The sequence below is a fragment of the Dipodomys spectabilis genome, unplaced genomic scaffold, assembly GCF_019054845.1.
Source record: "Dipodomys spectabilis isolate Male_0828 unplaced genomic scaffold, ASM1905484v1 ptg000266l, whole genome shotgun sequence".
Lineage (NCBI taxonomy): Eukaryota > Metazoa > Chordata > Mammalia > Rodentia > Heteromyidae > Dipodomys > Dipodomys spectabilis.
In genome coordinates this window covers 2,602,703-2,622,911 of record NW_024870943.1, presented here as the reverse complement: position 1 = coordinate 2,622,911, position 20,209 = coordinate 2,602,703, and the positions used below count along the sequence as shown (strand labels likewise).

The following is a 20,209-nucleotide window of genomic DNA, read 5'->3' as shown; positions in this document are numbered from 1 at the left end:
GTATTCTGGGGTGGTGAATGCACAGTAAACTCAGATGGGAGGGGCCGGGGCCAAAAGGAAATTCAAGTGCTCCTGTATTTGTTCAAATATTGGAGCCTCTAGAATGTGAAGCTTCAGGTACAGCTGGATCTAGGCATTCCAGTCCTCGTTGCTCTGCCCCTGTGCTGCTGCCTTTGCAGGCATATTTGGTTCCCCTTCAGTCTGGTGCATAAGTTGGGCGTGGTGGCGATTGCCTGTAATCCCAGCTACTCCAAAGGCAGAGGTAGGAGGATCTCATGCTGGGAGCCAGCCTGAGCAAAGTTAGTGAGGACCTGTCTTGAAAGTAACACTTCAGGCCCTGGGTTCCACCCCCAGTATCTTGGGGGAGGGAGCAGCAGCTCTGGAGACAGATGTGGGGTGGACCACTGGCTGTGTCCATTTATTTGAATGACTTCCTGATTAGCCAATACTGGCCTGTCAGCCAAAGCCCCACCTGGCCCTGTGGTCAGGTGGGGAGGTGGCAGAGGCAGAGTGAATAGGAGGCCGCTTGGCTGGGCCATTGCAGGCCTCTGTGTGCCTAGCAGCACAGGCTCCTGGCGGCTTAATTGCCTGATGGCTGGCATCACTGTGGTGATCTATAGAGCCATTTGCTTGTTATATCTGATCTGCACCACACACACTGCACCCCCAATTATGACGTTTCCGCAGACAGGAATTCTGACCCAGCTGCTGCTTGCACTCAATAAGTGCTTGCTAGCCAGTGCATGAGCCAGGGAGCCCAGAAAGATCCTGTCCAGCCTTGTCCATCGGACTCACAAGATCGGTGCAATCTGTGGGTCCTCCCTCTCCCCTTCTCCCCGCTGCAGGAGCTGGAGACTCACCTGGAGGCGGAGGAAGGGGCGCGGCAAAAGCTGCAGCTGGAGAAGGTGACCACCGAGGCAAAGATGAAGAAGTTTGAGGAGGACTTGCTAGCCCTGGAGGACCAGAACACCAAGCTAAGCAAGGTGGGGGCTGAGAGCAGAGCATGGTGGGTGTGGCCTCCATGCGAGGCCACGCCTCCGGGTGAGGGCAGGGCCATGCCGACCAGAAATCTATCAGCGCAGGGGTGGTGGCACGAGGGTTTGATTCCAACTCCTTGGGAGGCAGAGGCAGGAGGATCTGAGCTTGAGGCCCCTCTGGGCAAAGTTAGCAAGACCCTGTCTCCACGAGGAAATACAGCCAGGTGTGGAAGTGCATGCCTGTGATCCCGGCTGGTTGGAAGACCAGAGAAGGGAGGCTCAAGGTTTGAATCTCACCTGGGCAAACAGTGAGACTCCATGTCAGTTACTAAGCTGGGGCATGGAGTGTGTGCCTGCCACTCTGGCTACTTGGGAGGTGGAAATAGGAGGATCACAGTCCCAAACCAGCCCCAAGGAGAAACAAATGACAGGCATCCTCCCAGTGTGAGGGCGAAGTGTAGGATCCACAGCTGCCCTGGCTGAGACTTGGTGGGAGGGGGGAGGCTGGTGTGTGGGGCAGTGCCTGGACCTGTGCACCATCTCCTGACCAGCTCACCCCTGCCCTCCCTCCCCCTGCCCTGCCAGGAGCGGCGTCTGCTGGAGGAGCGCCTGGCCGAGTCCTCATCCCAGGCTGCTGAGGAGGAGGAGAAGATCAAGAGTCTCAACAAGCTGAGGCTCAAGTATGAGGCCACGATCGCAGACATGGAGGGTATGTGCAGACCTTGCAGGAGGGAGGGAGGGGTTGTGTGGACCTTGCTAGCTCTGGTGGGGGGGGCACTCGAGGGGGGAGGAGTCCTTGCCTGCCAGATGGCAGGGGAGCTGGAGTCAGAGGGAGGAGGCAGGGCTGGGGTCAGAGGGAGGAGGAGGAGCAGGAGGGCAGTGGGCGAGGGGCTGATGGTGCCACACACACACACACACACACACACACACACACACACACACACACGCACACACGCACCACTGCCCCTGCCCACAGACCGGCTGCGCAAGGAAGAGAAGGGGCGGCAAGAGCTGGAGAAGCTGAAGCGGCGGCTGGATGGGGAGAGCTCCGAGCTTCAGGAGCAGATGCTGGAGCAGCAGCAGCGGGCGGAGGAGCTGCGCGCGCAGCTGGGCCGCAAGGAGGAGGAGCTGCAGGCCGCCCTGCTCAAGTACGCCCTCCCCCGGCCCCACCCAACACCCATGGAGGTGCCCCCCGGACACCTGACCCGTGACCCGAGTCTCCAGCACTCTGGTCGTGCCCTCTGTCCGGCCGCAGTGGGGACCCCCTTCACCCGCCTCTCCAGCCTGGCGCCTCCAGATTGACCCCCTCCCTTATAATTGCATGCACCCACGCTTAGGGAGCCCCTACTGAAGGCCAGATGGGGCACTTGTGCAGTCTGAGACGCCTTTGAGGATGGGCGGGCGCAGCTCCGTTTCAGAGGAGGAAAAGGGAAGCGCATGTGTCCTAGAACCCATGGCCTTAGGTGCAACCAGTCACCCTTTTGAGTCCATCTTAGCGGGAGCCTCGTCCTCCCCGTCCAGCCCTACTCTGGTGTCTCTTGGCTGCTCTTCTATAAAGTGGGGGCACTTGCAGGAGCCCTGCGGTTCATGAAAGAAAGCTCTTGCCCATCCCTTGGTCACAGCCTGGCCCCAGGGTAAGCGCCAGGTGTTTTTTTGTTGTTGTTGTTTTTGTTCTTTGTTTTTGCCAGTTCTGGGGCTTGAACCCCAGGCCTGAACAATGTCCCTGAGCTTCTTTTGCTCAAGGCTAACACTCTACCACTTGAGCCACAGTACTACTTCCAGCTTTTTCTGTGTATGTGCTACTGAGGAATCCAACCCATGCATGCTAGGCAAGCACTCTACCACTGAGCCACCTTCCCAGCCGATCGCTGGGTGGTTTATTTTTGTTTTTGTTTTCTTTTTGGTCGGTCATGGGGCTTGAACTCTGGGCTTGGACGCTGTCCCTCAGCTCTTCAGCTCAAGGCAAGTGCTCTACCACTTGAGCTACAGCACCACTTCAGGTTTTCTGGTGGTTTATTGGAGATAGGAGTCTCATGGTCTTTCCTGCCCGGGCTGGCTTTGAACCATGATCCTCAGATCTCAGCCTCCTGAGTAGCTAGGATTACAGGTGTGAACCACCAGCACTCAGCTATTTTTTTTTTTATCAGAACTATTATCACCCCAGTTTTTGGCCTCTTACTATTTGTTTATCAGATAAGGTCTCAAGCTTTTCCTCCATCTTGCCTCAGACCTCGATCCTCCTACCTCAGCCTCCCAACTAGGTAGGATTACAGCAGTGTGCCCCCATAGGCACACATGTAAACTCACCTCCATCCTCTCTAGACCCAGAAAAACCATCTTGGCCCACCCTCTGCCTCCATGCCAACCGTGGTCCTTGTCGTCCCCTACAGGGCCGAGGAGGAGAGTGGGGCCCGGACCCAACTGGTCAAATCCCTCCGGGAGGTTCAGGCTGGTCTGGCAGAGGCCCAGGAAGACCTGGAGGCAGAGCGCGCGGCCAGGGCCAAGGCAGAGAAGCAGCGCCGAGACCTGGGCGAGGAGCTGGAGGCGCTGCGGGGCGAGCTGGAGGACACGCTGGACTCCACCAATGCACAGCAGGAGTTGCGGTGAGGCCCGGCCCCCCACTCAGGGACTAGACGCAAGGGCTCCAGGACCAGCCTGCATGAGTCAGCTGTGTGGCCACGCTAGGACATCCTGATGGCTTGGACAAGGAGATTTAAGCAAAGATAGCCCCAATCCAGAATAGTGAGAATTTTAGTGGAGTGAAACAGGCCATTTGCAGTTAATAAGCCAACATCTTGAACTGAAGTCTATGGGAAAAGATCCAGGAAGTCTTCCTGAGAAGAGCCTTTTGAGTAGGGTTTTGAATCATGTAGGAGTTCACCCTTAAAGTCACAGTCCTCCCCCCAGCCCTACAATTTCACAATATCACCTCCCTAAACCCAAAGTCCCCCTTTCCTCTTGTCTGAAATCCTGGGCCCATTTTCTTTCCCATGATAAGCTCCAAGAGAGAGCAGGAGGTGACAGAGCTGAAGAAGGCTCTGGAAGAGGAAGCACGGGTTCACGAGGTGGCGATCCAGGAGCTGCGGCAGCGGCACGGCCAGGCGCTGGGAGAGCTGGCGGAGCAGCTGGAACAAGCCCGGAGGGTGGGTGGGCACGGAGGAGGGGAGGGGCACTGTGTGTGGGGGAAACTCTTGGCCAGCTCCTTCATTCAGCAGCGTTGAGTTTGTGCCATGTGTCTAGATGTGCCGGGAAGGGAGGGTTCTCCCTTTGAGGGAGCAGCCAGTGCAAAGGCCCTGTGGCAGAAGTGTGCTGGACTGCTGGAAGACAGGACCCAGCTCTTGGCTCACCTCCCTGCCACCACAGGGCAAAGGTGCATGGGAGAAAACCCGCCTGACCCTGGAGACTGAGGTGTCTGAGCTGCGGACGGAGCTGAGCAGCCTGCAGACTGTGCGGCAGGAGAGTGAGCAGAAGAGGCGCCGCCTGGAGTCCCAGCTGCAGGAGATGCAGGGCCGGGCTGGTGATGGGGAGCGAGCCCGGGCTGAGGCTGCCGAGAAGCTGCAGCGAGCCCAGGTGAGTGGCAGGCCCTGTGTGTGTGTATGTATGTGTGTTGGGCAGGGGGGGGGGAGGCTCTGCTGTGTGACCTGGGATGAGATGCTCACCCTCTCTGGATCTCTGGGGATTCAATCCGATCACGTGGTCCCTTCCAGCTCCTATGAGTTAATAATTTGGTGAGCTTGTCCTCTAAAAACATTCCGTTTGATAGACCTTCTGATTAGTGGGCAAGAAGTGCTGTATGTATCATTTCAGCTCCACCCCCAGGCCTTTTCTTTTCTTTTTTTGGTGCTAGTCCTGCAGCTTGAACTCTGGGCCTGGACACTGTCCCTGAGCTTCATTTTGCTCTAGGCTAGTGCTCGACCACAGCTCCACTTCTGGCTTTTTCTGCATATGTGGTACTGAGGAATCGAATCCAGGGCTTCTTGCACGCTAGGCAACTACTCCACTAAGCCACATTCCCATTCCCAGTCTTCTTTTTCCTTAAAATAAGGTCTTACTAACTGTTCAGTCTGGCCTCAAACCCACAATCCTCTTAACTCTTTCCAAGTGGCTGTGATTATTGATGTGAATTACCACACCTACTGTGCTTCCCCCTCCTCCATCTCTCTGAGAGGTACCACTCAGAGCCTGGTGCTTGCTAGGCGGGTGCTCTCCTATTTGAGCCACAGCACTACTTCCTGCTTTTTCTGAGTAGTTTACTGGAGATAAGAGTCTCATGGACTTTCCTGCCCAGGCTGGCTTCGAACCGTGACCCTCAGATCTCAGCCTACTGATCAGCTAGGATGACAGGCATGAGCCTGTGCCTGGCCACGTTCGCCCTTTTATTGGTTGAGATGGGAGTAAGGAGCATCACTTTTCCGCCTGTATCCTCCTGACCTCAGTCTCTCCAATAGCTGGGATTACAGGTGTGAGGCACCAGGGTTTTCCGTCTGGATCTGATGGATCTGCTGCACCTGGTCCGCGTCGCTGTTTCTGTACTTCCTTGTTGGGGTGGCCGCGGATCCCGTGCAACTCATGGTCAGCGGAGGCCCCGCACCCGGGGCAGCCTCCGGCCCCCTCTGTGCCTGAGTGCGGTGGGGATCTGAGACACTGGGTCAGCAGGTGGGAGCCACCTCGGTGGGCTTCATCCTCGTCCCACCTCTGCAGGCTGAATTGGAGAACGTGTCTGGCGCACTCAGCGAGGCCGAATCTAAGGCCATCCGGCTGGCCAAGGAGCTGAGCAGCACTGAGGCCCAGCTGCACGACGCCCAGGTGACCGACTGGCCCTGCCCGCCGCCAAACCACGCCCAGTGCCCCGCCCAGCGAAGCCCCACTCCACACCCACTAGGGTCACGCCCAATGCCTGCCCAGCAAAGCCACGCCCAGTCCCAGCCACGCCCAGCTAGGCCACGCCCCACACCCACCAAAGCCACGCCCAATGTCCGCCCAGCAAAGACCCTCCTGCACCTGACAACCCACACCCAATACCCTGCCCACACGCCCAAACCACGCCCAATGACACGCCCCCCAAAGCCACGCCCCTCTGTGAAGCTCCACTGGGCTCTGCTCGGTCCTACTGGCCTCCGCCCCCACCCAAGCCCCACCTCCCGGCCCTGGCTCCACCCCCTGCAACCTTCCCAGTCCCGCCCACCCGCACACTGGCCCCGCTCCACTGTGCTGAGCCATGGCCTCTACCCACAGGAGCTGCTGCAGGAGGAAACCAGGGCTAAACTGGCTCTGGGGTCCCGCGTGCGAGCCATGGAGGCTGAGGCAGCAGGGCTGCGGGAGCAGCTGGAAGAAGAGGCGGCTGCCCGGGAGCGGGCGGGCCGGGAGCTGCAGAGCGCCCAGGCCCAGGTGGGCAGTGAACATGCCCTCAGGGATACGCGGCCCGTGCTGCTCCTCCTGAGCCCGGGCTCAGTGCTCAGAGATGGTCCTGCTCCCACCCACTGGGGCCAGACGCCATCCTCCTGCTGTCCCTTGCCCCGCCCAGCTCTCCTCTCCAGCCCCCCCCCCACCTTGGAGGATAGTCCTCCACAGCTGACCTGTCCCTCCCTGCCCACCGCCCTTCCATAGCTCCCTGCCTGCCATTAACCTTCCAACCAGACTGTGAAACCCCTTGAAGTGGAGCTCCAAAGCCAGGCGTAGTGACATACACCTGCAATTCCATCAGTTCAGGCCCAGCCTGGGCTACATAGCAAAATCTAGTCTCAAAAAAAAAAAAATCACCCAACCCCCAAAATAGAACAAAGTAGGTCTCCACTAGAATTAGATTAGGGGAGAGTTAGGGCCCTCGCACAGCCCAACATAGAACTATGGGGGACAAACCTTCAACTAGCCAACTCCTGTGCATGCTTCAAAACCCATACTCAGATGTCTTCGTCCCTAAGAACTCTCCTGAATATTCAGAAGAGATGCTGAAACTATGTATAGACTTGCTCTACTGGAGCCTCCATCTCCCTGGCTCAGTTTCTCCTTTAGACTGGGGAGGGATGACCTGAGGAAGGACCCCAGTCTGAGTCAGTTACGGGTGCTGACCATGGTTTGAGTCTCCCAGGGGGAGTCACAGTACATAGACCTCCACCCATGTCCACTCTGAGCAGGAGAGCCTGGGGGAGCCTAGGAAATGGGTCCCCACCAGCTCACACCTTGGTCACTTTCCCCTGACCTTCTTCCTCCCCTTGCTTCCCCCCACCAAAGCTCTCAGAGTGGCGGAAACGCCAGGAAGAGGAGGCCGGGGCACTGGAGGCAGGGGAGGAGGCGAGGCGCCGGGCCGCCAGGGAGGCTGAGACCCTGGCTCAACGCCTGGCAGAGAAGACTGAGGCAGCTGAGCGCCTGGAGCGGGGCCGCCGCCGGCTGCAGCAGGAGCTGGACGACGCCATCATGGATTTGGAGCAGCAGCGGCAGCTTGTGAGCTCACTGGAGAAGAAACAGCGCAAGTTTGACCAGGTGTGTGCCTCAGTTTACCCAGCTAGGAGCTGGCTCAGCCAATTCCCCCTCCCCCTACCGCCATAGGGGTCGTGATGTTGTGGTGTCACCTGTGGTGGTGGAGGAGAAGGAGGCTGGCTGCTGCTTCCCCTGGGCCCCTAAAACTAGGCCGCCCAGTGTGCCCTGGTTTACGCTTCCCTCTTGCTTTGGAGGTGTCCTCATTTGGATTGCTGTGGTCCCCCCAGGGTGCCATGAGCAGCCGAGGAAATAGCACATCTCCCTTGTACCCTTGCTCACTGGCTGGGTTCCTTGGGGAACTTGTGTTTCCCATCTTAGCCTTGCTTTACCCATCTGGGAAGTTGGTATGCTGCCACATAATGGGCCAGCCCTGAGGATGAGTTAAGAGAGAATCAGCAGCATGTGTGAGTCAGCTCTCCCTTACTGTTGGCAAATGCCTGAGGGGATTGGCATATATGCAGAAAAGGTTGGGACGAGGTGTGCGCTGCACATCTATAATCCCAGCTTCTGAGGAATGTGGAGAGCGGAGGATTGTGACTGAGGCCAGGATGAGCAGAGTATTCACAAGATCCCATCTCAGTTGCTGGGTATGGGGGTGGGTGCCTGTCATTTTAGATATGGGGGTGGTGTGGAGGAAGCATATAAATAGGAGGATTGCTGTCCAGGCTGGTGTGGGCAAAAACCAAGATTCTATTGGAAAAAAAGGAATGGGATCATGTGTCAAGTGGTAGAGTGCCTCTTTGACAAGCATAAGGCCCTGAGTTCAAACCCCACGAAGTACCAATAGATGTGTGTGTGTGTGTGTGTGTGTGTATATGTGCATGTACATTTAGCAACACCCAAAGTGGAAGAAAGATCTCTGCAGGGTAAATGGTCCAAAGGACTAGTTGGTTTCATTCATCTGGGAACCGATCTGGCTTGCTATGTCACCAGGGCTGCCATCCTGTCAGGCTCCTTGTGTGTCTGTCTGTCCTTGTGTCTCTCTCTGTCTCTGTGTTTCTGTCTCTCCTTGCCCTCTCCCTGGGACCCACCTGACCTTCCCCCCCCCCCCCCCCCAGCTCCTGGCAGAGGAAAAGGCTGCAGTGCTGCGGGCGGTGGAAGACAGAGAGCGCGTGGAGGCCGAGGGCCGGGAGCGCGAGGCCCGGGCTCTGTCTCTGACTCGGGCTCTGGAGGAGGAGCAGGAGGCGCGGGAGGAGCTGGAGCGGCAGAATCGGGCTCTGCGGGCTGAGCTGGAGGCCTTGCTGGGTAGCAAGGACGATGTGGGCAAGAATGTGAGTGGCTCCCACTCCCCAGACACCAGGGTTTGTGGGGGGGGGAGGTGTGTACATACCCAGTGTGTAGGTCGTCCACAAGCACCAATTGCTCTCACTTTGATTCATTTCCACACACCATTCCCACAGATGAAGCCACAGGAAAAGTGAGCTCACACTGGGAAATCAGGAAACTCAGAGGAAGTAAGCCATCATGAGCAAGTCAGCTGATGTAGCGCATGCTCAGACTAGACTCACCAGTTTTAGATGATTGATTTACAAGTTCAAAAGCCCTTATCTAGCCAGGCACAGGTGGCTCACGCCTGTAATCCTAGCTACTCAGGAGGCTGAGATCTGAGGATCACAGTTCAAAGCCAGCCCGGGCAGGAAAGTCCATGAAACTCTTATCTCCAATAAACCACTAGAAAACCAGAAGTGGCACCGTGGCTCTAGTGGTAGAGCACTCGCCTTGAGCTGAAGAGCTGAGGGATAGCGCCCAAGTCCAGAGTTCAAGCCCCACGACTGACAAAAAAAAAAAAAAAAAAAAAGCCAGAACTGTAACTGTAGCTCAAGTGGTAGAGCGCCAGCCTGAGTGAAAAAGCTAAGGGACAACACCCAGGCCCTAGTTCAAGGCTCAGTAAGGGCACAAAAAAAGACCCTGAGGGCTTGAGATCAGAGTACTACAATTCTAAGATTTCTGGAGGTATGGCTCAAGTTGTAGGGGAAAAATGGTAATTTTGGGTTTTTGTTTTTTTCTTGATGATGGATTGCCCTGTACAATGCAGACTTTTGTGAGCTGTTTTAGGATGATTTAGGATGAGACACACTGAAGAACAGGCACCTGAGCTTGCTGCCTCCCCCTCTTCCTAGGGGCACCCCCTGCCCCCCTCTCCCCCTCACTGTCCCCGCCCCTCCCTACCAGGTGCATGAGCTGGAGCGCACCTGCAGGGTGGCGGAGCAAGCGGCCAGCGACCTGCGGACGCAGGTGACAGAGCTAGAGGATGAGCTGACGGCCGCTGAGGATGCCAAGCTGCGCCTGGAGGTGACTGTGCAGGCCCTCAGAGCTCAGCATGAACGCGACCTGCAGGGCCGGGATGAGGCCAGTGAGGAGAGGCGGAGGCATCTGGCCAAGCAGGTACAGTCGAGAGGGCCCAGCGGCCCAGCGGCCCAGCAGCCCAGACACAGAGGGACAGCGGGTGGCGGGCATCTATTAGATCCCACCCCATGGGCAGCCATGCTCCTGGCTCAGAACCATCTTCCTCCGAGCCACCCCTCCACCAGGGAGCTCTTCGTGCATTTGGCTCATCCACCACCCACCACATGAAGACATCACCACTGACCGCCCCTACTCCTCCATCATCTACTTTCCCCTTCCAGCTGTCAACCCAAAGACCTGGGGCCAAGCATGATGATGTGCACTTGTAGTCCCAGCTGCTCAGGAGGTAGAGGCAGGATGGAGGATTTGAGGCCAGCCCCGGCAAATTTAAACAAGACTCTGGTTCACACATAAAATAAGCTGGGTGCCCGTGGCATGTGCCTGTAATCCTAGCTACTCAGGAGGCTGAGATCTGAGGATCACAGTTCAAAGACAGCCCAGGCAGGAAAGTTCATGAGACTCTTATCTCCAATAAGCCACCAGAAAACCGGAAGTGATGCTGTGGCTTAAGTGGTAGAGTACTTGCCTTGAGCTGAAGAGCTCAAGGACAGCACTCAGGCCAAGAGTTCAAGCCCCATAACTGACAAAACAGCAAAAAGCAGGGCTGGAGGCATGGTTCAAGTGGCAGAGCAAGAGATCCTGGTATCAGCAGCACATAAAATTGACAAGCACATAAAATCCAAAGAGTTGAGGCTATGGGTCCAAAGGGAGAGCACTTACCTTGCATGCACGTGGCCCTGGGTTCCATCCCCAGCACAGCAGAAATAAAACTGTGTGTGTTTTGTGCCGGCAGTCTCCCCTATTTTCCCACTCTCAGCCCTTCACACCCTGAGACCAACCACTGCCCCCCTGTCACTCCTTACCCCATCCTTACGCTTGTGTATGCATTTGCTACTGCCTCCTTTACCCCAGGCCTCCCTCTGTGCTGAGCTTTTGGTGCTAAGTTGCTGAGGGGCTGGGGGAGGGCCCCCTAGTATCCTCTAGGGACCCCTCATGAAAGGTGCAGAGGCGGCTCTGAGTACCTTAAAGATCCTTCTGGGGCCTGGTGGGGAGCAGCCTGTGTGTGGGGGGCAGGTGCAGGACCTCAGGAGGGCAGGGAGAGGAGATGACCAGGTGCCCCAAGGCCTGGGGTGTCAGGGTGCTCCTGTCTCTCCTGGACCCCTTGGCCTAGACCTGTCTGGGGTTCTGGGGAGCTTCTGGAGTTGCGTGCCAATGGAGTGGGGAGAGATGGAAAGCTGGGAGGGAGGCTTGAGCAAGAAGACTGGAGGGTATGGGGTGGGGAGGAAAGGCAAGGCAGGGGCTTGGGGTGGACCCTGGGGGTCCGGGAACCCCATCCCATGACCGGGCCTCTCCCCCAGCTGCGGGACGCCGAAGTGGAACGGGACGAGGAGCGGAAGCAGCGGGCCCTGGCCGTGGCTGCGCGCAAGAAACTGGAAGCGGAGCTGGAGGAGCTGAAGGCGCAGACAGCGACCGCGGGGCAGGGCAAGGAGGAGGCGGTGAAGCAGCTGCGAAAGATGCAGGCAAGGAAGCGGCTCCGTTGGGTGGGGGGCTCCTAGCGGGAGAGAACCACATCTTCCCCCTCAGACACTGAGACTAGTTACAGAGCCTCATCCACTTGTCAGATCTAGCCAGCACCTTGGTCAGCTCCCTATCCCAAATCCTCATTCCATTCATTCTCTTGGCACTTCCCAGCTGCTTTGTTTCAAGTGCTGCAGTTTGATGTTCTGGCTCATGGCATTTGTCATCAGGGGTTAGTGGGGTGGGGGTGGGGGTCAGGCCGTCCCAGGAGAGACCAGGCCTGGGCTCTGGCCACCACAGGTCCTCCTGACACAAGAAGGAATCCTAAGCCAAGACACTAAAGGAGGTAGAGGCCGGTGGGGTTTTATTCAGCAAGTGAGCAGAAATCAAAGACCTACTGCAGGGCTGCGCGTACAGCCATGTGGGCGTGGTCAACAAATGGGCGTGGCCAGACACTGGACGTGGCACGTGTGGGTGGTGCTTCTGGTGGGCGTGGCCTTCCGTGGAGCACTTGCCTACCAAGCATGAATTCAACCCCCAGTGCCAATGGGCTGCCTCTCAGCGAGGGTGAGACCCGGGCTGCACGCCCCTAGTGAAGTTTCTGATAGTGCTGTCCTTAGTTCCTGTCTCTAAGTTAAGTCCCATTTCCCCTAGTCTATCCCGTCTCAATGTCACGTCATCTTTAATACGGAAATTGCTTACAGGCTTGTTTTGGGCTTCTTTCCCCTTTAATCTGAGAGTGACAGTTATACCCTGTTGTTGGGATTTTCTGTGAGACAAGGCCAAGTTTACCCACCATGCCCTCCATTCTGTGCAGGCCCAGATGAAGGAGCTGTGGCGGGAGGTGGAGGAAACCCGCAGCTCCCGGGAGGAGATCTTTGCCCAGAACCGAGAGAGTGAGAAGCGCCTCAAGGGGCTGGAAGCCGAAGTGCTGCGCCTGCAGGAGGTGAAGCTAGGAACTGGTGGTCCTGGGTGGGGATGTGGGCAGGGCTGACTTGTAGTCCTGGGAGGGATGTGGGCGGGGCTTACCAGTGGTCCTGGGTGGATTATCCTCCATTAAAGCCCAGGGACCACACCTGTGGGGGAAAGCTGAGCGATCTGAGAGGGAGGGCCAGGTAGGGGTAAGGCCAGTGTCCAGAGAGCTCCCCACGACTCGGCCCACCACTGACCATGCTGACCACTGATCCTGTCACCGCAGGAACTGGCAGCCTCGGACCGTGCCCGGCGACAGGCCCAACAGGACCGCGATGAGATGGCAGATGAGGTGGCCAATGGCAACCTCAGCAAGTGAGTGGCACCAGGACGGCAGCCTGGCACCTGCCCTGACCTTCTTGCCCTTACCCCCCCCTTCGCTCTTCCTAGGGCAGCCATCCTTGAGGAGAAGCGGCAGCTTGAGGGGCGCCTGGGACAGATGGAGGAGGAGCTGGAGGAGGAGCAGAGCAACGCCGAGCTACTGGGTGACCGCTACCGCAAGCTGCTCCTGCAGGTGCCCATGGCTGCCACCCCCATTGCACTCCCCTCCCCCCACAATGTGATAACCCCTGAAATAGACTCATTCACAGTCAGAGGCAAGAACTACAGCACTTAAACAGGCTTGTGATCATCTTGTGAATGTATTAAAATAGGGGTAACACCATAAAACGGTTAAAACCTGTGCCTGGAGCATTGTCCGGTGATGTCAAACCACAAGCCCATGTTGCCTGGGCCTTTTGTTTCCGGCAGTCCATGTGCTTACACCCAGCAGTTGCCAGCCTGCTTGCTTCTGGGGGAGGCCCGGCTTTGCCACCTTCTTCCTCTGAGTCTGCCTTTCCCCACCTGCTCCAGGTGGAGTCTCTCACCACAGAGCTGTCTGCTGAGCGCAGCTTCTCAGCCAAGGCTGAGAGTGGACGACAGCAGCTAGAGAGACAGATGCAGGAGCTACGGGGACGCCTGGGTGAGGAGGACGCAGGGGCCCGGGCACGCCAGAAGATGGTGATCGCTGCCCTTGAATCCAAGCTGGCCCAGGCAGAAGAGCAGCTGGAACAAGAGAGCAGGTCAGTGGAGAGAGAGTGTGCTTTTCGGCTGCATGGACCTGCAGTCCTGCTGACAGTACCAGCTATGTAAGAATGAATGGAGCAGTTAGTTAGGGCTGTGTAACAAAAAGTACCTAAGCCTCAGTGACTTAAAGCACTACTTATTACTGCTCTGAGTTTGGGGCTTTCCTGGTAGGTTCTCTTGAGCTGGGCTCAGAAATAGGTAAACTAGGCCTTATTCCAGAACAACTAAGCTAACATGTGGCTCTCATCCCCAGCAGGCTAGCCAGGGAGTGGTTGTGTGGCAAAGTCAAAGTCCAGCAAGTGAGGGAAAGAGGAAAAGGTTCTTTTTTTTTTTTTTTTTTTTTTTGGGTCCAGTCATGGGTCCTGAACTCTGGGCTTGGGTGCTATCCCTCAGCTCTTCAGCTCAAGGCTAGCGTTCTACCACTTGAGCCACAGTGCCACTTCCAGCTTTTTTCTTTTTGCTTATGTGGTGCTGAGGAATCGAACCCAGGGCCTCATGCATGCAAGGCAAGCGCTCTACCACTGAGCCACCTTCCCAACCAAGGAAGAGGTTCTTGAGGTCTATACAGAATCACTTCTTCCATAGTCTATTTGAACTGAGCAGGTTATATTAGGAACTCAGGTTAAAAAGCATGGGGAAAACCATTACCCCTTCACAGGAGCCAAAGATGAGAGCACTTGGGAACAAGTGAGATTTGAGGACACTTTTTTCCCCCCTCAATCCATCACAAAGCAAAATTTCTTACTTCTCAGATAGATAATAAAATTTGGAAGCCAGGTACCAGTGGCTCACACCTGTAATCCCAGCTACTCAGGAATCTGAGATCTGAGGATGGAGGTTCAAAGCCAGCCCTAGCAGGAAAATCCGTGAGACTCTTATCTCCAATTAACCACCAGGAATCTGGAAGTGGCACTGTGGCTCAAGTGGTAAAGCGCCAGACTTGAGCTGAAGAGCTCAGGGACAGCGCCCAGGCCCAGAGTTCAAACTCCACAACCGACAAAAAAAAAAAAAAAAAAAAAAATAGCTGGGCACCAGTGGCTCACGCCTGTGACCCTAGCTACTCAGGAGGCTGAGATCTGAGGATTGCAGTTCAAAGCCAGCCCGGGCAGGAAAGTCTGTGAGACTCTTCTCTCTAATAAACCACTAGAAAAACAGAAGTGGCACTGTGGCTGAAGTGGTAGAGCACTCACCTTGAGCTGAAGATGGCAAGGACAGTGCCAAGCCCAGAGTTCAAGCCCCATGACCAACAACAACAATAACAACAACAAAGTTGGAGCCAGGGGCTGGGAAGCTGGCTCAGTGGTAGAGCGCTTGCCTTGCATGCATGAGGCCCTGGGTTCAATTCCTCAGCACCACATAAACAGGAAAAAAAAAGCCAGAAGTGGTGCTGTGGCTCAAGTGGTAGAGCACTAGCCTTGAGCTGAAGAGCTGAGGGACAGTGCCCAGGCCCAGAGTTCAGGCCCCACAACCGGACCCCCACCCCCAAAAAAAAAGTTAGAGCCACACAACCCAAAGAGATTAAGGCTCTGGGTCAGTATTTCCTTCATGGTCACAAAATGGCTGTACATCCCCATTCAGAGCCAGGAAGTAGCAGTACTATAGAGTCTCCATCTTCAGTCAGGGGGATAACCTGGCCCATTCCCATAGCATGCACAGTGAAGAAGTACTGTAATAAAGCTAACAGAATATATTGAAAAACCTATACGTCGTCTCTCTCCAATACACAAGATTCCCTTATTCACTGTACAAGTCAACAGTTGTAGTTACCATAGTAGGAGTAGTTCTCATTTGCTGAGGACTCGCTGTATCAGAGGCTGGGCTACCTGGGCTTAGGGCTGTGATATCCCCTCAGTGGGAGAAGGGCCTTTGTGTCTATCTTCAATATAGAAGACAGAATACATGTTTACTCCAAAGGTCACTAATCATCATAGTAGGAGGAAAGGATGCAAGGGAGACCCAGTGCCAGCATCTGATAGCTGTGGGGTGGGAAATAGGGCGCAGGCTGGTTCTCAGCACAGAGGTGCCACAGCAGGATGGAGGGGCCATACCCATGGGCCTCCCCCTGAGCCTCCCTCCCCCACTCCCATCCTCCAATAGAGAGCGGATCCTCTCTGGCAAGCTGGTCCGAAGGGCTGAGAAGCGGCTAAAGGAGGTGGTTCTCCAGGTGGAGGAGGAGAGGAGGGTGGCCGACCAGCTCCGGGACCAGGTAAGCCGCTGTTGCCACTGACTGGAGACATGCAGCTACCATCACAGGAAGTATCAGGAGAGGCCCAACTCAGGGGAAGAAAGTGACATGTGGGGAGGATCAGATGCCTTGTGTTTAGCAGGAATGGGGTGGAGTTGGCAGGTGATCAAATCCCAGGACTGTCTGCCTGGCCCAGTCCATGTGTCCTTAAAAGCTCAGCTCGGCTTTGTTCAAATCTCAGGGCCTCATGCATGCAAGGCATGCGCTCTACTACTGAGCCACCTTCCCAGCCCCTGGCTCCAGATCAAATCACTGTGCCCTTAAAAGCTCAGCTTCACTTTGTTAACTATTCATTCCTAAAATTACCGAGCTGGGAAAGGGCTTGGCCATCATATTCATAAACAAAGATAAAGATAGATTGTGTCCAGGACAATGAGTGAGAACAGGGAAGGAAGATAGAGGCAAGAATAGAGGAGCTTCTTTAGATTGGGGACAGGCAAGTGCAACAGCCCTGGGAAATCAAAATGAATTCCAGGGGCTGGGAATGTGGTTTGGTGGTAGAGCGCTTGCCTAGCATGCATGAAGCCCTAGTTCCATTCCTCAGTACCACAGACACAGAAAAAGCCTGAAGTAGTGATGTGGCTCAAGTGGTAGAGAGCTAGCCTTGAGCCTAAGAAGCTCAAGGATAGTGTCCAGGCCCTGAGTTCAAGTCCAAGGACTGGCAAAAATAAAAAAATAAAAAGAACTCGATCATTTCAGACCAAAAATCAAAGCTGTATGGCCGGAGAGAAGAAATAGGGTAGGGAGTGATGGGAATTAAATTAGATCACATGTTCCCTTCCAGGAAAGGGATGGAAGGATCTGGAAGGGGATCTTGATGAAGCTGGCCAGTGGGCTTAAGAGCCAGGCCTGAGCGCCAAGCTGAGGACTGGGGTCTTACCCCTGTGTTGCGGGGGGAGCCTTGGCTGGCTAGGGCCAGCCCTGGGTGAGCGGAGATCCCTCCCTCCGAGAGACAGAAGGGCTGGAGGCAGCACGAGGCTTTCAGGTGGCAGAGAAGACAGGAAGAGATCGCAGGAGCCAGGGCAGGGGGCGGGGGAGCAGGGGCTGGAGGGGGTGCGGCAGTCCCCAGCATGTGACCCGGCTCCGGCCCTCCCGCAAGCTGGAGAAGGGGAACCTCCGGATGAAGCAGCTGAAGCGGCAGCTGGAGGAGGCGGAGGAGGAGGCATCCCGCGCGCAGGCCGGTCGCCGGCGGCTCCAGCGGGAGCTGGAGGACGTCACCGAGTCGGCGGAGTCCATGAACCGCGAGGTGACCACACTCAGGAACCGGCTCCGGTGCGTGCTCGACCACGGCGGGAGGGCTGGGCGGGAGGCGGGGCTCCGGGCACGGGGGCGGGGCTCCGGGTGCAGGGGCGGGGCTCCGGGTGCAGGGGCGGGGCTCCGGGTGCAGGGGCGGGGCTCCGGGCACAGGGGGCGGGGCTCCGAGGTGCAGGAAGGGGGGCTCAGGGGCGGAGCTCAGCGGCAGGAGGCGGGGCTCCGGGGCAGGGGCCGGCCGGGAGAGCGAGGCCAGACCCTCAGTGAGCCGTCAATTCCCCCCTCGCCTTCTCCCCCTCTCCTGCCCGCCCTCTGCCGTCCTGCCTGCCCTCCTCTGCTCTGCTTCTGTCCATCCTGTTGCCGGCTCCCTGGCCTCCTCCATCTGTCCGTACCCCATCATTCCTCATGCCCTTCTCTGCCCTCCCCCCGCTCCTCTGCCCCCCAACTCCTCTCTGCGCCCCCCCCACCTCTGTCCCGTCCCCTCTCAACCTACAGGCGGGGCCCGCTCACCTTCACCACGCGCACCGTGCGGCAAGTCTTCCGCCTGGAGGAGGGCGTGGCTTCCGACGAGGAGGCGGAGGGGACGGAGCCAGGCCAGGAGGCCCCGCCCCAGGCCCAGGAGGCCCCGCCCCAGTGACCCGCGCCGCCCTCGTCCCTGCCCCTCACAGCCTCTCTGCCCTGCTCTTTGGAGATGAAGGCCTCCGGCACTTCCTGGCGCTGACCGACCCCTCCACCCAGACCCCGGACCGGGCGGGGCGGAGCCGGGGCGGGCGCTGGTCTGGAGGGAGGCGGGGCGGTTGGCTCGAGCTCAGCCCGCTGACCTTTCTCAACTGCCCCGGACTCCCCAGACCTCTCCAACCCCCTTTCAGGCCATCTTGTGGTCGCAGGCTGGGGTGTCTCCCCCTCCCAGCTAGTGGGGGCACACTAGCGGAAATAAACTGCACCCTCCAACCGGACGGCTGTGACCATTCATGCAGAGTGCGGGGGGGGGGGGGCGTGACTTCAACCTGAGGAGGACGGGTTCCAATCCCGCTTCCACAGACCCTCTAGTGGGAATACTCCATGGGGTACAACCCCTTAAACTTAGTGATTTTGCTACCCTGTAATCCCAGCTACTCAGAAGACTGGGGTCTGAGGATGGAGGTTCGAAGCCAGCCTGGGCAGTAAAGCCCATAGGCTTTTTTTTTTTTTTTGGGGGGGGGGGTCCAGGCGTGGGGCCTGAACTCTGGGCCTGGGCGCTGTCCCTCAGCTTTTCAGCTCAAGGCTAGCGTTCTGCCACTTGAGCCACAGTGCCACTTCCGGCTTTTTTCTTTTTGCTTATGTGGTGCTGAGGAATCGAACCCAGGGCCTCAGGCATGCTAGGCGAGCGCTCTACCACTGAGCCACCTTCCCAGCCCCCATAGGCTTTTGTTGTTGTTCCCTCCATACTGGGAATTGAACTCAGGGCCTGAGCACTGTCCCTGAGCGTTTTGTGGTCAAGGCTGGCGCTCTACCACTTGGGCCTCAGCTCCACTTCCGGTTTTAGGTTAATTGGAAACAAGCGTCTCACAGACTTCTCCCTGGGCTGGCTTTGAACCGGGATCCTCAGATCTCAGCCTCCTCGGTAGCTGGGATAACAGGCGAGCGTCCCACTTCCTAAAACTCATCTCCAGCCCTGAGTAAAAGCCTTGTGAGAACCAAGACCTGAGTTCAAACCTGATTACTGGTGCACACGTACGCGCACACACGCACAAGCGCGCCACACGCACGCGCGCACACACGCACGCACGCGCAGCGGCTTCCAGCACCTGGGACAGCTCCAGCCGCCCCCGTGGCGCATTGGCCCTAACCGAAGCGCCTCTGCGATCGCGGGGCCGCGCGGCCCCCGGGTCTGCGCCCGTACCTCCGTGGGACCCCAGGCGGACCCCGGCTCCGCAGACACACGAGGCGCTTGTTAAATGAAAAGGAAACGTTTATTCGGATGGGGAGTGGAGGGCCGGGGTGGGGGTGGGGAAGGGGGCATGACACTTTTTCTCTGGGGAGGGGTGACATGCGGCAGCTTCTGCGATCGGGCGGTTCATGCACCCTGGGGGGGCGTGGGGGAGGCGCGGGAGAGGGGCCTGCTCACCCCTCCCCCCCTGCCCTACGGGTGGGCTGAGGAGACCCGCCGTTAGCACCAGAGTTGGACGATTTGGAGACCTCCCCTCCCCACACTGACTCCGGACCCCGCCCCCGTCCCTGAGAGCGCCCCGCCCCCTCCCCCAGGCGGGCCCGCCCCGCCCCGCCCCGCCCCCGTCGGAGGGCGGAGGAACTTATTGCTGAGTATGCGCGCGCGTGTGTGCTGGGGAGGGGGAGCCGCTGAGCTCAGGAAGCCCCCCCCCCCGCCAATCCCGCCCCCCCATCGCCCGCCCCCCGCCCCGTGTCCGTGCGTTCCCGGAGCGCAGGAGGGGCGCGACATGCGTGTGGGGGGGGCGCGTCATGCAGCGCATGCGTGCAGTTGCAGGCACCCTGGCGGCCGGGGAGAAAAGGGGGAGCCGGGACTTGGAAGGAGTCCTTCTAGCTCGTTCTCCCTCCCCTCATCCCACACTGTGTTGACAAGGACAATGATTGGGGTTCGTTGGGTTTTTTTGTTTTTTTAAGCTGAACTAAAAAGCTGGGTACGTGGTGGACTGGGGAGCAGGGGGGGGCGCGGGGAAGAGGTCAGTCCCTCTCCCCCTTCCCCGCCCCCTGCGGCCTTAGCGAGGGTGGGGAGGGGGGAGAAAGGGGCTTTTTAAAGACGTTGAACCCTTTGGCAATGTAAGCAGTCCCCCCCCACCCCCTGGTGTCTGGAGCCCCTAGCCCTTTGCCCCGCCCCCACCGGGTCCCCCCAACCCCCACCCCTGCTCACCAGGGTCTCGGGGCCCAGGGAAGGATGGGGGGACTCAAAATGCCCCTTGCATAGGAATCGTTGCATCAAGAATCACGCCCACCCTCAGGGGGCCGTGGGGGGAGAGGGAGGTTGCTAATTCTGGGGCCCCCCAGCTCCAAAAGGGGGGTCCGCTAAGGATTCTGGGACCTGTGTGGACCCTGGGCCTGGGGGAGGTAGCGCATCCTTTGAGCCAGGAAGGGACGTTGAGAAATGGATTGAACACCAGGCCCGGGGCCAGGGTTTGGGGCCACTGGAACCCCAGCCCGAACCGGGGTTTCCCCGCCTCCACACCGGCCCGCCCGGCGCCCCACATTCCCGCACAGCCTCCACCACCGACAGCCTGGCCGACGAGGCTGGCGGAGCACCGCACTCCGCGCCTGACCGCGGGGTCCCGGCCCGAGCCCCACGCGG

The 20,209-nt window shown here is 57.9% G+C and overlaps 1 protein-coding gene across 1 annotated transcript in view; it reads left to right on the top strand.

Annotated features, from left to right (window-relative positions):
* The window catches only part of Myh14 (myosin heavy chain 14), a 50,571-nt gene extending 32,704 nt beyond the window's left edge, over positions 1–17,867 (top strand). The window contains 19 exon segments of the mRNA XM_042700125.1: positions 846–983; positions 1,563–1,686; positions 1,954–2,125; positions 3,368–3,580; positions 3,976–4,120; positions 4,341–4,547; positions 5,679–5,783; positions 6,213–6,365; positions 7,209–7,457; positions 8,513–8,725; positions 9,627–9,839; positions 11,219–11,380; positions 12,196–12,324; positions 12,577–12,665; positions 12,741–12,864; positions 13,203–13,411; positions 15,513–15,621; positions 16,760–16,932; positions 17,407–17,867. Coding sequence (XP_042556059.1) covers positions 846–983; positions 1,563–1,686; positions 1,954–2,125; positions 3,368–3,580; positions 3,976–4,120; positions 4,341–4,547; positions 5,679–5,783; positions 6,213–6,365; positions 7,209–7,457; positions 8,513–8,725; positions 9,627–9,839; positions 11,219–11,380; positions 12,196–12,324; positions 12,577–12,665; positions 12,741–12,864; positions 13,203–13,411; positions 15,513–15,621; positions 16,760–16,932; positions 17,407–17,548 — 3,069 coding nt within the window. The 3' untranslated portion in view covers positions 17,549–17,867.
* The last annotated feature ends 2,342 nt before the right edge of the window (positions 17,868–20,209 follow it).